Consider the following 15,263-nt stretch of genomic DNA (forward strand, 5'->3'; position numbering starts at 1 on the left):
GGGGGGGGGTTGAATTTATTTTTCTGGGGTTTGTTCTTGCAGTGGTGCCTAGTGGGGCTATGTTTGTTGGTTTCTGTCTTTGTTGCTTAATTTCTTTTAACAGTTTTGCAGGCAGCTTTGGGTGTGGTTTAAAAGTTTTGCTATTTAGGGGTCTAGGGTTTACTACTACAACTTGATTAAATTCATCATCTTGCAGAGATACCTTGCTGTATTCCAATGGTGCTAAGCTAGTATAAGATAAGAAAACAACAAATCAGACTATGGGCTATAGACAGTACCCCTACTACTCTATAAAAGCTTACCTGCACTGTGTAAGTTGTGATGATGACTGCATCATTAAGGATTCAATCATGCACTACAACACTCTCTCACCACCAATTACTATAAGCGTAGCTAATATCATCTGACTAGCTGAATGAGTAGTTAGTTTATCATTAGTACGTATTTTTGTGCTTAACTTTTGGTGGTTGAGAGTTACCCGACCTTAAACTTTTTCAAATCTTCTAATAGTGGTATTATCTTTATTACTAGCTTATGATTAGTGCATCATTATTTTTGTTTTTTCTAAAAGAGCTGATGATTAGTTTATTATTGCTTCACTAGGAATTTAGGAGTATGTATTCTTGGTTACTTGATATTTGATGGTAAAAATCTTCGATCTCTTCGATCTGAAATTTGTCAAAACCAATTGACATACTGGAAAACTCGTGAATGCTGTCAATGTCCATGGCCTAGAGGTATTGTGTAAAGTGTGCCTAAATTAGATTTTATCCTGTCGATGGCAGGATACTGATAGAATGGGGTGCTAGGCTTTACATTTTCATGAAGGACTATATCGTTTTCCAATCGGCTGCTCCTAGACATGTCGATACCAACAGCCAAGCCGAACCGCCAAAGGGTAAAGCTTCCCTACAAGTCTCAGTATTGACCCGCCGGATTTAGAATTGCTCAAACCCTAAAGCTAGGAGATGACAAGTACCACCAGTAGAGGAGAAACCCGATCAGTTTTTAGATATTAAGATGCATTATGTTACAAAATCTATGACCCAAACAGTTGTCTAACCTTTCGCTTCCTTAACATGAAAGCCATCAGCTGTTTTGTTTTCACGTGCTGAGACAGAATAAGGTGCACTTAAAACCATCGACCTAATACAATTAGTTGGTTCACTTCCAGTATTGTATTGGGGTTTGCATTACCGCGTGGAACTCGTCACAATCAACAGTTAAATGGCTCTCATACTCGAGGTCACTAATTCAAATTCCTGCCTGGCTCATTCCAAAATAGACTACACAGTTGTAAGAGGTGAATAAAAGCACTCCATCAATCCATAACAGGAGTAACTGAGAAATGAAGATTTCTGTGTTGCACTTATCAACAATAAATATATATTCACGTGGTCCTCTCTATTTGATAACATCAAACTTCCAACAGATATACCAAAAACACAAAATTCATGAAAGGGAATGAATTTGAATACATAACCCTCTTTTTTTGTCTGATATACTAGTCAAAAATGACAGGTGCTAATTTTTTATAGGATATGAGCACTAGCAACACCCATAAAAGATCAGTTGAAATGGACTAGTCCATTAGTAAACCGTGAACTCACGAGGGTTGAACTAAAAGTCTGACATTCTGCTGCTGTCAGGAGAGAAGTTATTATAAGAAATTGAATGTTGCTGGACTCTTATTCTCTCTCAACTAATACATTCCCTTCTGCTATCATCTTAAACTTGGTTATAAAATCTGCTGGTACCAGAATTAACTCATCTGGGTTGAACCAAAATGGTCCCAGAGACCAGAAGTGGTGCTGCAATCATCTATTGTTCCAAGTTCCTAGTTAACCTAGAATCATGCAAAACTTCAATCTGCTGAGCACGTACAGTTGCCTTGTAATAAAGGATGGGCCTGAACACATTCGGTACGCTATTTGAACATGAAAAAACAGACACGGCGATTTAAGCTAAAATGGGGAAAAAGCTTGTCATATGATGTCACTAATAATCAAGCCTAGATCTCCGAGGCCCTGAACAGTTTTGGCTTTGGGGCTACGACCAGTGGCCTAGCAAGTCAAAATATGGTCGAATGGTAATATGCAGTCTAAAAATCACCTAGTAAAATCATTGAGTAGGTAGTAAGGGTGAACTAAGAGTACTGTACATTACTACAAGTCTACAACTACCCTTTATTTATTTGCAGATGGAGGATTCAAACTAAAAAGAAGTGAATAAAACAAGATTACAACAAAGGCATGACAAACTTCTTTCACCTGGTCAACAAATTAAGAGACTTAGTTATTGAGATACTGATTTGTTCAACTGAAATCTCGTGTTACCTTCATAAAGTCTTGAATGGTGGTAGAACAAAGATCGAGAGACTTCTGTTTGATCAGGACGAGACGTAAAGAGGTTCATGATCCACCCTTCTTCTGAGCCTGAATTAGAAAGAGAATTTAAAAACACATTAAAGCAATAATTTGAAGACTATTACAAGAAGCGGTGAGTTTTACTGAACTGTGATATTATTAGTTCACTTCTGGATTTGAAACAAAGCTAAGTTTGCACTTTCGATCATAGGGTGCAAAAATGAAACGATGGAAGAATTATTAAAAGACTTACCAGTTATCTGGTGCCCATACATGATCTTTCGTATCAACCACGTGCAAGCTTAGGGCATGTCTTGATTTTGAGGATTGATTTTCAAAACTGTTATTCACCATCACCAGGAGAAGTAAGACAACAAACTCTATGTTACAACGATACGGACACGGTATCGGTATCTTGTATCCAATACGCTACTTCGATACGACAACATAAAAAACTAAAATACGTGGATACGGCACACACAATATAAATATCAGCTTAACATAGATATATAAGCAGTGAATTTGCAAGATATATGCATATAATATGTATGATTAACCTCACTGGAGAGAAAAAGTCTGGATAAGAAGGAAGAAAGTCCAGAGCAAGATCAGTGGACGGATTTGGAACTAATATTTTGTCACAGTAGTTAAAACTTCTTCTATAATCTAGTAAAATATCCAAATTTTATAATATTAAGGTATTCTTGACAGCTCTTGATATCTAATATTTAGTCAAAGTAAGTATTGGAGTATTAGTACACGTATCCGTATCGGTGTAACACAATAATTTCTACAAACTAAGGTTAGTGGATTACATATAAACTACTAACTATATAGAAGCAGATTCTCGAATTAACTAACCTTTGATGTATAAGATCACCATGAATGACCACCAACGACCCAGCTTTTACTTCAATGGAGACGAAGTCTTTTTGATCATAATCTGGTGAGGGACAATCAAAATGAACCCCATTCTCATCTCTAATGAACCTTCTTACAAGGCCATCTGTAAATAACCAGCAACGCAGAAGATGAGTAAAACCATGAAAACCTGCTCATCCTCTAAGGAGAAAGAATCCATTTAAAAACAGGAAAGTGGAAAGTTACTTTTATGAGATCCAGGAATAGCCCAAAGGCAGCCATTAACAACTGTTGCATCCTCTAAAGCTAACCACAACCCCGTGCACGAAGTGGGATTAGTATAAAGAAAAGAGTTATCTTGATGTGGCACTACTTCTCCTCCAATACCTGGTTGCTGCAAAAAAAAAAAGGATACATAATACTAATGTCTGTAATAGTAGAAAATAGAATAAACCATGCATTCCAGCTTTTACAGAAAAGGGAATCAACACAAGGACATGAGACAAGGCACACTGAGCACGAGTGCGAATTCTATGTAAGATTAGCATTGTAAGTGAATTGCTGAAGGATCTTAAACAATGGTGATAACAGAAAGGTATTAACAACTTAAGGATAGCATGTCAGGAGCAAAGTTGGCATTCTGATATCCAGAAGGCTTGTTATCAAGCTTATGTTACCAGCTAATCATATCAACATTAACCATCATATACTTTGAGGTGAGAGATTTTAAGCAATCCAACAGAATCAAGACGCTCAAACAACGTAAAAACATTTTGCTACAAGAAGTGCGTAGAAAGGTACCTTGAATATGTACATTGACTGAATGATCGCTGGACTTTTATAACCCAGTGAGACTAGCATACTCAGTAACTTCCCTGAACTGCAGAAGCTTTTGAATACTGGTTCATGCTCGTGCAAAGCTGCACAATAACCACACAAAAGGGTTCAGCTAACACCAAAAAAACCTAGTATTGGTCAAAAGAACTCAATTTCCGTGATAATAAATTACACAACATTAAACAAACCATGTCCAACTTTGTTAATAGAGAGCTGCTTTGACTGCTTTAGTTTTCCCTCATCGTCAAATGCCTTCTCTGCCAACAGAACGAATACAGATTGTGAAAGTGAGAAAATGAAATCAAACATAAGTAACTGATATGCTACAGGCACAACAAAAGAAGATGGCGAACAAGATTTAATTGAAAATAAGTTGAATTCCACATTGTGCTATAGAACCATAGAAATAAAACAGTTTTAGGCAATCAGAAGAAGATAAAAATTTGCTAGAAGAAGGACAAACATGTACTTGTTGACTTGCCCGGTTACTATAGGCTAAAGTTGATTCCTACATTGTGCTCTTGGAAGAAAAAAATTGTAATACATCGATCATACAACTTTGTGTTTACGTCCTATCCCTTCCATTATATTGCCAAATTAAATAAACTAAGACTTGACAAGCCTACTTCATGAGAGGTCATAAAAATATATACTACCCTGGTCCATGATATAACAACTCCCGCACTAAATAGTGTACTTTCAACAAATGCATGTTGAAATCTCAAATACCCAAGACAAGGCAGGAGAAATAGCGCAATACGTCGTTGGCATTTTATCATTGTCCACAAAAGATTGTGACAATGATGTCGTAATCCACTGGAGAGTCAGTTTTGCTACAATTTACTAGCTCAAGTTACATCACCCTATGATGTTTAGGCGCCATATTTAAAAATTCTGAGGATTCTTCATTATGGTTCAAACATGTTCTATCAGGGTGTATGAATTTGCTTGTTTACTCGCTCTTTCTGGTAGCTGTGGCATATTGTTCACCTTTTGAACGTTGGTTTCCTGGAGAGGCTTTTATATAGGTGTGAGGTTGTTCCAGTGGTGTTTCGGGATAGAGTCATAGATGCAAACTTCTAAGCAGTGATAAACAATGAATCCTATCTAAAGCAGTATAATGAAATTATGAATAATTTGGGATAACAAATACTTCTATAGCCTATATTTATATACTCACTGGTCTCAGTTACTAGGGAATCTAGTGTAACTTGAGCAACATTAACAAGCCAGTTAACAACTTAAACAAGATAATTCAATCAAAAGCCCCTAAATCAGATGAAAGTAAATTGGAATACTCAATAAACAACAGAAAGAAATCAAAACATACCCTCAAAGAAAAAAGAAACCTTATCAGCACTCTCGAAGAAGTGATCATCAGTCGATTCTTTCTGAACAAACAAATAACAATTAAAAAATAATTAACAATCACTAAACTGTGAATTTTCTTTTCTGTTTCTTACTGTGAATTTTCTTTTCTGTTTCTTTGGTTATATATGAATTTAAAAAAGAAATGGAAAGAAAAATAAATCAAAACCTGGTTTTTGGTAGAGAATATGGAGGTAACAGAGCAATCAAATCCATCCAGTAACACATTCATCCTATCTCTCATCCCATTGATTTCCTCAGGACTTGCAAATGATTCTATCACAATATACCCTACAAAATTCAAAAAAAAAAAAAAAAAAAAACAATTAAGAAGAAAGGAAATTTGGGATTGTTGTTGGTTTGGTTGAGGTTTCTGGTATTAATTATTACCTTGACTATTGAAGAAATCCAATTGCTGTGGAGTGAGATTTCCCGTTATTCCCATCTTTTTTTCTGGAAATATTTTGGATAGCAAGGTTTGAAAAACGGACGTTTTTTCCGAAAAAACGTCCGTTATAACGCTCACGCCCATATACCGTGCCCGTGAGGCTCACCAACACGCTTACCTAAATAACACTGATAAATAGAAAAAAAATGGCGTTATTTAGACCCGTTATAACCGTTTTCACACCTGTGATTACCGTTTTTCTAAAATTAATATTTCAGTTTTTTTCTTCTAAATAACATTTTAACACACGTTTTTTACACCGTATTTTCCGTTTTCATACCGGTTAAACCCGTTTTTAAGGAAAAAAAATTTGAGTGAGAGAAATTCTTATACAATTTTTAATTTCAAACTTACAACTAAAATTTCATAAATAATCATTAAACACTTCAAATTTTATAAACTTACAATAAGTAACCTAGTGACAGTAGTGCTTGAAATTTTAAACTTAGACAAACCAACTTGTACCGGCATTTTTTTTCGACTTATTCAAGTATTTTCTGTTTTCTCGACGATTCTCAGTTGATTCCTCCTCCTCTTCCTCCGCCTCATATTGGTTCGCGTAATGCATTTTGCTGTCGTAGTTAACAGTATCGTCATCTTCATAACCATAGTCTTCTTCCTCATTATCATTACGATTATCTACTTCATTATTGATATTAATATTGGAATTATACTCTTCATTAATTCCTCGGGTATCTTCTTCTGGACGATCTTCAGTGTAATGAGAATTGTGTATGGGATTTTCATTTTCATGACCTTGTGTATTGTCTCCAAATGTTAGGTTACCAAAGTCATAAACAAAGTTACTCACTGGCAACCTTTGATATGAGATTTCAACTTCTGGATCATGCCATTCGTATGGTGGAGGGAGAGGCTCTGGATTATTAGCTGCTTCCTCTTCCAATTCATTTAACCAATGTTCTTTCTGAGGTAAAACTGGTGTTTCATCATCCCCTGCTATCCAATCAAGCATATTTTCATCTGTCAGCAGGCTATGAACATCGTGGACATCGATGTTATGTCGCTTTGCTTTACCTTGAACTCTTTGTTGCTCCAATCTTAAATTGTACTGAACATATACCAAACCGTTTATTCTTGACGAAACTAAACGGTTGCGTAGTTTGGTGTGAATTCTTTCAAACACACTCCAATTCCTCTCGGATCCAGACGATGTGTTTGTCTGGCTTAGTATCTTTACCGCGATCCTCTGGAGTGATGGAAAGTGAGCACCGTATGACAACCACCAGCTTACAGGATCACCTTGCAGAGCAGCCAATCTTGCTGATGGTGATGCAAATTGGCCTTGCATCATTTGCATTCTTCCCGCCTAAAAATATCAAAAACTGTGAATAGAAATTCATATAATTACGAAATTAATTGTTAATAAAAATTCACACCTCTAGCATGCATGTCGCTTGTTCTTGAGGGCTACTAATCATTTTTGATATAACTTCACTGAGACAAATTTGGGGCTGAGAAATTTCATTGTTGATGAGATTGGCTGCTGGGTTGTAGATATAATATGGATTCAGAAAATGCGCTGCAGCATGAAGAGGAGAACTCAACTGATCTTTCCATCGTCGGTTAATCACACCTACAATAGAATTATTTCGAGTTTTACCCAAACCCCTTTCTATAGTTTCCACACATGTAGCAAGTGCATGAAACAAATAACCCATGGTAGGTTTATCTGAATCCAAGAAACGGATCATTTTCAATAAAGGACCAACCATCATGCATGCATTTTGGCATGTGTGCCAAAACATCTCATTCAAAATAATTTTTTTCACATCTTTAGCCGTACGAGTTTTTCCTTCTGGCGAGTTCACAAATTCTTGGTCTACAAAAAGACTCTCGATTGCATTACGTTGATCAATGATACTTTTGATTGCGATAAAATTTGTCGCAAACCTTGTTAAGCCAGGGCGCAATAGATTGCGTCCCCCAGAATGTTGTCTGAATCTAGCAAGAACCCAACCATGATTATAAATAAATTTACTGATTTTTCTAGCTTCTGAAATCACACCTTTAACAAAGGGAAACTTTTCAGTATCTTCCAACATTAAATCCAACACATGAGATGCACAAGGTACCCAAAAAAATGTACCATACTCTATGGCCAATCTCATACCTATTAAAACAAAATGAGAAATGAATTAATAATATATAAAAATAAACAACTGTAATTAAATTAAGTTGTAATAGTTACCTGCGGCTTTGAATTGGGATCCTTGATCAGTTACTATTTGAACAATATATGTCGGACCAATATCTTCTATAACCGGTCTGAACAAACTCATCAAATACTCTGCTGTCAACCGATTATGCTCGATGTCAACGCTTTTCAAAAATGTTGTCCCATGGCCACTGTAAACTAAGAAGTTTACAATCGTATGGTTATTTTTGTTTTTCCAACCATCTGACATGAGTGTACACCCATACTCTCTCCAATAATTTTGTTGGACCGACACCACATCCTTCTGAATCCTTTGTTTTTCCTGCCTTAATAATGGGTTCGACAACTTATAGGAAGACGGAGCTCTGTATGATTTTCCGAAATTTGCAACTGCATTGAATGCCTCGTGGTACTAAGTTGAGTTGGCCACATTGAAGGGAATATCATTAGCATAGAAAAAACGTCCAATAGAAGAATCAACTTTTTCCCGGCATGTTTTACTTCTCCCAAAATTCGCCATGCTAGGTTGAGAATCCCTATTAGTATTATATTGTCCTCCCATATCTACAGACATCCTAGGTGCTTGGTGTGGTGTACGCATTGAAGAACTAGGTATGTCCATAGAGGCCTGTGGACGCTGTGATGTACCTTCTCCGGCATTAGTATTCTTACTTTTTCGTCCAAAAAGGTTCTTCAACTTCGATAACCCGCCCATCTTTTGTGTTATCGGCGCTTGTTCTTCTTCATCTATATCATGCATAGGGTTCCACGGTTCATTTTCATACATATCTTGAATTTCTGTATCTTCATATTCAGTTTCTGGTACTCGTTGCCATTTTGCTTTGTTTCTGTCTTGCACCCATACTTTTGCTAAATTTTTAATCTCAGGTGGCACATGCATGTAGGGAGTAATTGTACCTCTTTGTTGTGCCAAATGCATTTTGAAACGCGAAATTCCCGCAGACACTTCTTTTTCACAAAAATTACACTTCAACTTTTTACCATCACTCATTACAGTACAATATGCATGAAAAACATCTCGTTTTGCAGATGTTGATCCTTCCATTATATTCTGTAAGTAGGAAATTTCACATAGCAATAAGTGACATATATAAATACAAGTTAAGTGGACATATTCCATCAATATAAAAATGGTTAGAGTAGCATTGTAATTAGAAATCACAAGTTGCATTAGTCATTTACTCAACTTGAATATTAAAAGTTGAAATTAAGGATCGTGTAGCCTCTCATTTTTTCATGATTGAGAACAGGAATACAAATATACCATACATCAATTCATCATGCCATTTTTTTATAAAGAAACAATGATTTTTTACGTGCCAACTGATTCAAGTTGATGGACTATTTAATTATGAATATTAACATTTATTAAAACATTTCTTAAATAAATGATAATAAAATGAACAAAAAATCTATATTTCTTAAAACATTTCTTAGATAAAAATGAAACATTTATTAAGTAAATATACGTTAATAGAATGAAACATTTCTTCACTTAACATTTCTTAAATATTTCTCAAACATCATGAAAGAAAAAAACATCGATATTTCTCAAACATCTATATTCACTACTCTAACATCATGAAAGAAAAAAACGATAATAAATAAATTAATAACGTATTAATAAATTATATCTCTAATTGAATGAAAAATCTACAAAAAATAATTAATATTACCTCTTAAACTTGTATTTGAGAAATTCAAAATGTAAAGCATTCCTTTGAGCAAGAAGCAGAGAACCAGAGAACCAGAGGTATTGATTTCATTTCAATTCTCTTCTTGTCCTTTTAAAGCATTCCTTTGGGCAAGAAGACATAATAGCTAGCAAATCGAAATATTCTTGAAACATTTGGAATCTCGTTGCATGCGCATATAAGCACAGGCTAGCTATGTCTTTGATCATGAAACCAACTACTCTTTTTACTGTACACTACAGACCACATGTAGCATATACTGTACACACCTCCAAATGCAAAAGAAAAATATAAATCGACTCCCTGACTTCCCTCTCTCACTCTCTTTTTCTCTAGCTAGTCTCTGACTCTCTTCCTGTTGCATTCCTTGTTGGTTAGTCTTGTAGCAAGTAGCTAAGAGCCTAGGAGTATTATTTGACAACAAAGTTTTGACTTCTTTTGAATCCGAATATGCATTATTGAAATATTGGGGAATGCATTGAACTATTCGAGTGACAACTTGAACATATCAAGTGGATAGTGATAGTATGCGTGTATAAATATTGTCGGTAGACGATAACTACAATGCATTGTTATAAGTCATAGACTTAGGGTTGTGAATTTTACTAGATATCCATAAATTTGTATGTTAAAAACCCATAAACAAATAAGTAAAAAATCAAATAAATAAATTAAACCAAAAAAAATGAAAAAACGTAGTAACAACGTTATTTAGACCCGTTGTAACCGTTTTCACAGCTGTAATTACCGTTACATAGGAAATTCAGATCACAAATTATTTATTTTTCTTATTTAACAGTTATCACACTCGTTATTTTAAAAAAACGTCAAAAAAAGCGTTTTATTCCTATATAACGCGTTTTTGACCCAAAACATGCTCACACCCGTCAAAACACGTTATAACGGTCACGCCTAGTACCTGTGACCTGGGCCGTGACCCGTTTTTCGAACCTTGCTTGATAGACCTTGGTAGTAGTACTGTATTTTAAGCTTACAAAACAAAGTTAAGATAGACTTTAGACAAGATAAAGGATGCCCGTGATTCATTTTTGGGAAAGCCAAATCTAAGGCTGTAAAATGATTCGTTTAAAACTTTCAATAATAATTGATTAATCATATTCTATTGAGCGAGAATCAAATATCATGTCTGAGTGTCAGCTTCCATGGCCGAACCTCAAACAAAATTCAACATAGACTTCTCTTACGACGAAACGCTTCAACCCTTACGATCAGATCGAGACTTGCAAGATGCTATCAGGGTAGATAGGCCAAAATACTTCCTCACGACCAAGATAAGACAATTCAAAGTCAGATTTCATCGCATCCAGAGAAGGACTCACCCAGCATGCCAAATCTTAAGTTCCTATCATGATCAAGCAAATCAGGCTTTACCAAAACCCTTCTAAGGTTTTCAGATATGGAAACATGTACCGGGCCTACACCAAAGGAAATATGCGTTAGAATCCTTCCTCTGCTCAAGATTCACGCACGAGGCAAAATTAGGGTTTGCATAATTTTAAAAACGTACGTGGGTCCCCTTCCTTTAACAGATGCATACGGGAAAGGTCCAGAGAGAAAATATCAATTGTGATGAAAATCATCCAACAAAGGCCCCGAGAGAAAATCTATTACTTCATGTTCAACTTCACTTTGGCATCTACATCTCGAGCCACCTTTTTAGCATGTTCTAGCTCTTCATCTACCATGCGGTCCTCCAGATCAAGAACCTCTCTAAAAAAAACGAGGACATGAACCCAACTCATCCTGACGGGCCCTACACTAGTCCAAAAGGGGCTATAAATAACACAAAAAATCTGTTATAAAACACATTTTTATCATCTACCATACGGTCCTCCAGATCAAGAACCTCTCTAAAAAACGAGGACCTGAACCCAACTCACCCGACGGGCCTACACTAGTCCAAAAGGGGCTATAAATAACACAAGAAATCTGTTATAAAACACATTTTTATCACGGACTTCATTCTTTATTCGAACCGTTATTTATTCGGTGTGACTCTTTATAAATGACAAATTTCGGTGTGACTCTTTATAAATGACAAATTGAAAACATTATTAAGTATGACAAGTAAAATTTGTGATTTTAACTCACGAAACAAGCTTATTGTATGTTAAATAAAAGAGCGGTTGATGTCTGCCATAATGAAGGTATTTAATACCACGGCTATTGTGTGTTAAATACAATAACGATTAACATCCGTCATAAGGGAGAAATTTTCAGATTCAGATTTGGTGTATCTGAAACTGATTTTGGTTCAATCGTATAAGTCTGTTAAAAAATCAAAATTAAAATTTCAATTGAATCTGAAATAAACTTTATTGATTAATTACCCAAAATAACATCCAACAAAATAAAATCTTCAAATACACCGCATACTGAAAGAACTGTATTTCTTGCCACCCTAATTTGGTCTCTCTTATACAAGAATTACATAAGCTTTTTACATAAGCTTTTGGCCACTTAATCACGTCGCCTCTTGAAACATCCCCAAGAACTGCATCATCTCTATCGCTTTGAAATTTTAAAAACACCAGCACCATTCCGCGTATGTATCCATTTCGATCAGTGCTATCTAGCCAAATTTAGAAGAAACTGACCTCATCATCTTCGACTTCCTCTCATTCTCAGTATCGATGTGCGCAATGGGTTGTGAATACCATCCCATATCTGCATAAATCATCGAAGGTACATACATATCTAAAAACATGATCCTCCTACCTCAACACCTACCCACCAACACCTAATCCTCCACAATGTCCTAATATGATACAAAAGAGATCAGTACATTTGATATACAAATTATTAAATCCTACAATACATTATAATGCTGGATAGAGATCGGTGAAGGACATACAAACCAAGTAATACCACTCGTGTCAAATAGATCTTCCACACACAATGAAGCTGAGATCTTCCACAAACAATGAAGAATAGAACCGCAACTGTCAGCAACAAGGCTACTTATTAAATGAGGTGGTTCCGAGTGATAATCAGCTGCCATTTCATAACACATCAGTAGTTTGGTCATTTAGGAATATCTGCACCAATGAGTTCACCTACAAAGAAGAGAACTTCCATTAGTAATCAATCAAAATGAAGATTAAAAAGTTAAAAACCACACTCACAAAAAGCCATTTCACTTGGTACTTGCTCATCACAATCAATATACCATGTTACAGCTCGGTTTTCTATGCTACTGCGGTACGAGTCACTATACCAATCCTTAACCGTATTAATCTATACATCATAGCTATCCATTAGCCAATCATGTTCCACTAAGCATGAAACTGAGACCAATTTAAGATAGCAAGATAACTTCCACAATAGAAAGTTGCATGAGCACTAGACCATCCACTTCCATAACCAGTCATTCTAGCTAAATCAATCTATCAATAATGTTAATACCAACTAATGTCAAATTCCAGAAACTGAAATATGAATGGGACGTTCAGGTTTCTATTAAAGTATTGCTTAAATTATCCTGTTAAAGAAACGTACGCTGGCTGCTCCAAATCTCCAAATCCATCAAAATAGAGTAGGATATACGAATACAGCAATTCAAGACAGGAAAGCTTGGAGTGACAAATACTCAAGAAACCTCCTAGATTGGAATAACAGAACTTAATCTGATAATTCTTAACACAAACAGATAGAATTAAAAGGTCAACAAGATGAATAAACTCACCGAGTACGAAATCTCTGATCCATCACCTGCGTGAAAATAGTAACCATCATCCCATTCAGGATATGATCCATCATGTCCTGCAAGAATAATTACACATACTGTACATAAATAAATGATGAACATCATATTCTGGTACAAGATGAAATATTTGAACAACTAACCTGGATAATAGTAATCATAGCGACTAGTAGGTGGATAATATAATTTGTGCTCCGCAGCTGGTACTTGATTAGCCACTCTTCATGTCAGAATTACCATAACAAGACAAGGATATAGAAGAACTGAAATACTTTTTGCTTCCATCTTTCCCAGAAACCTGAGACAGAAACAAATTGGCACCAAAATACCAAGCATGCATTAGCACTGACAACAGAACCCAAACTTCATGATTCAAGATCAAACTAATTTAATTTTCATTTCAATTCAAGAATTTATCATTGTCCAAAATCAGATACCAAATACACATCAAGAAATGCAATTCCACTTCCAAAGCCCACATACAGAATCCTAAATATACACTTTGTATCAGAGCTGCGCATATGACATATATAGATATGATAACAAAGTAATCCCTTACGGCCTTACCATAAACATAAATCTTCATCAAAATGAAAGGATCTTTAAAAACCACACAAAAAATCAGTGAATGAAGGAAAACAGAAGAGAAGATTGAAATCTAAACAAAACAATTAAGTTAGCTAATTACACATGTGGTTCTTATATGAATGAAAATAGAGGGGTTTTTACCTTGTGAGAGTCAGGACACCATCAATTACTAATAAACATATGCAAACATCAAAACCCTATTAAGTATCAGTGAGAATTAAACAACACCTATAACTAAAATGTTTAGCGAAAAAATTGATGATAATAAAGAATAAATGGAAAATTGAAGGTTCGAAGATCATTAACTTATACTTCTATAGAGGAAAGACAAAATGAAAGTAGGGTTTCAGAAGGTAAAGCGATAATTAGATTCATTATACGGCTAAGTTAGAACAACTATGGATTGAGAAGGTAATGAAACAGGTAAAATTGTGCGTATGTTTGGGTGATTCAGGGTTAGGGTTTGGTAGCATTCAGTCGTATAAACTCTGAAGAGGAAGAAAACTCAACAATTCTCTCTTACTTTTATTGACTGAATAATACGATTGATAAGCAAATCAATCTGCCAAAAGTTGCGCTCATGATAGAGGAGAAGAGAGGAAGAAGAAGAAGAAGAAGAAGAAGAAGAAGAAAGCGAGAGGCGCGGTTAGGTTAGTGAATAGGTTAGAGTCTTAGAGAAGAGGAAGAAGAGCGAGAGATATAGTTTGGTCCGAGACTCTTGAGTCCGAGATGATGTTAAGTGCGAAAGACTTGGATCATGGCAAACCGACCAAAAAAAAAGAAAGAAAAACTCATGGCAACCATGCCAGTGGCCAACCATTTTCAAGCCCATAGGAACATAATATTATACATGGTTTGCCGTTTTTGGGTATGCAATAGAAGATCTACCATGGGTGTGTATAGACCTAAGTTATTTGTCAACCATGTACCGTTATTTAATGGTTCATCGTTAAATCGCACACCTAATAAATTATCATATTTGAGAATGATATTTTTTTGTGTCAAATAATAGGCCCCACTATTTTCATATTATATGATGGAATTTGTTTGTGAAATTCTAATAACGCAATGAATCTGTCATTTAAAAGCGTGATTAATAGCCCCTTCTGGACTAGTGCTAACAGAACCGAGCCAGACAACCACCTCACATTGAAGTGAAGACTCTCAAGATGGTCATCAA

General features: G+C 35.6%; 1 protein-coding gene and 1 long non-coding RNA gene across 5 annotated transcripts; both read right to left on the reverse strand.

Moving 5' to 3' along the window:
- Positions 1-2,142: 2,142 nt before the first annotated feature.
- On the reverse strand, positions 2,143-5,895 carry LOC113282083 (phytanoyl-CoA dioxygenase-like). Its single transcript, XM_026531010.1, has 9 exons — positions 5,823-5,895; positions 5,602-5,723; positions 5,395-5,455; positions 4,253-4,321; positions 4,029-4,147; positions 3,474-3,621; positions 3,228-3,372; positions 2,620-2,706; positions 2,143-2,435 (listed from the first exon to the last, which is right to left on the reverse strand). The coding sequence occupies exons 1-9, from the start codon at positions 5,875-5,877 to the stop codon at positions 2,390-2,392; spliced, it is 852 nt and encodes a 283-aa protein (XP_026386795.1). The 5' UTR covers positions 5,878-5,895; the 3' UTR covers positions 2,143-2,389.
- Positions 5,896-12,089: 6,194 nt separating this feature from the next.
- LOC113282084 lies at positions 12,090-14,773 on the reverse strand. Of its 4 annotated transcripts, none has more exons than XR_003326536.1 (5): positions 14,225-14,773; positions 13,639-13,793; positions 13,478-13,554; positions 12,647-12,848; positions 12,090-12,550 (listed from the first exon to the last, which is right to left on the reverse strand). It is a non-coding gene; the product is annotated as an uncharacterized LOC113282084 (long non-coding RNA). The 4 variants fall into 4 exon arrangements; XR_003326535.1 differs by having other exon boundaries at positions 13,933-14,773; XR_003326534.1 differs by having other exon boundaries at positions 12,651-12,848; positions 13,639-14,773.
- Between the last annotated feature and the right edge of the window lie 490 nt (positions 14,774-15,263).

This window comes from Papaver somniferum, chromosome 5, assembly GCF_003573695.1.
Source record: "Papaver somniferum cultivar HN1 chromosome 5, ASM357369v1, whole genome shotgun sequence".
NCBI classification, from domain to species: Eukaryota; Viridiplantae; Streptophyta; class Magnoliopsida; order Ranunculales; family Papaveraceae; genus Papaver; species Papaver somniferum.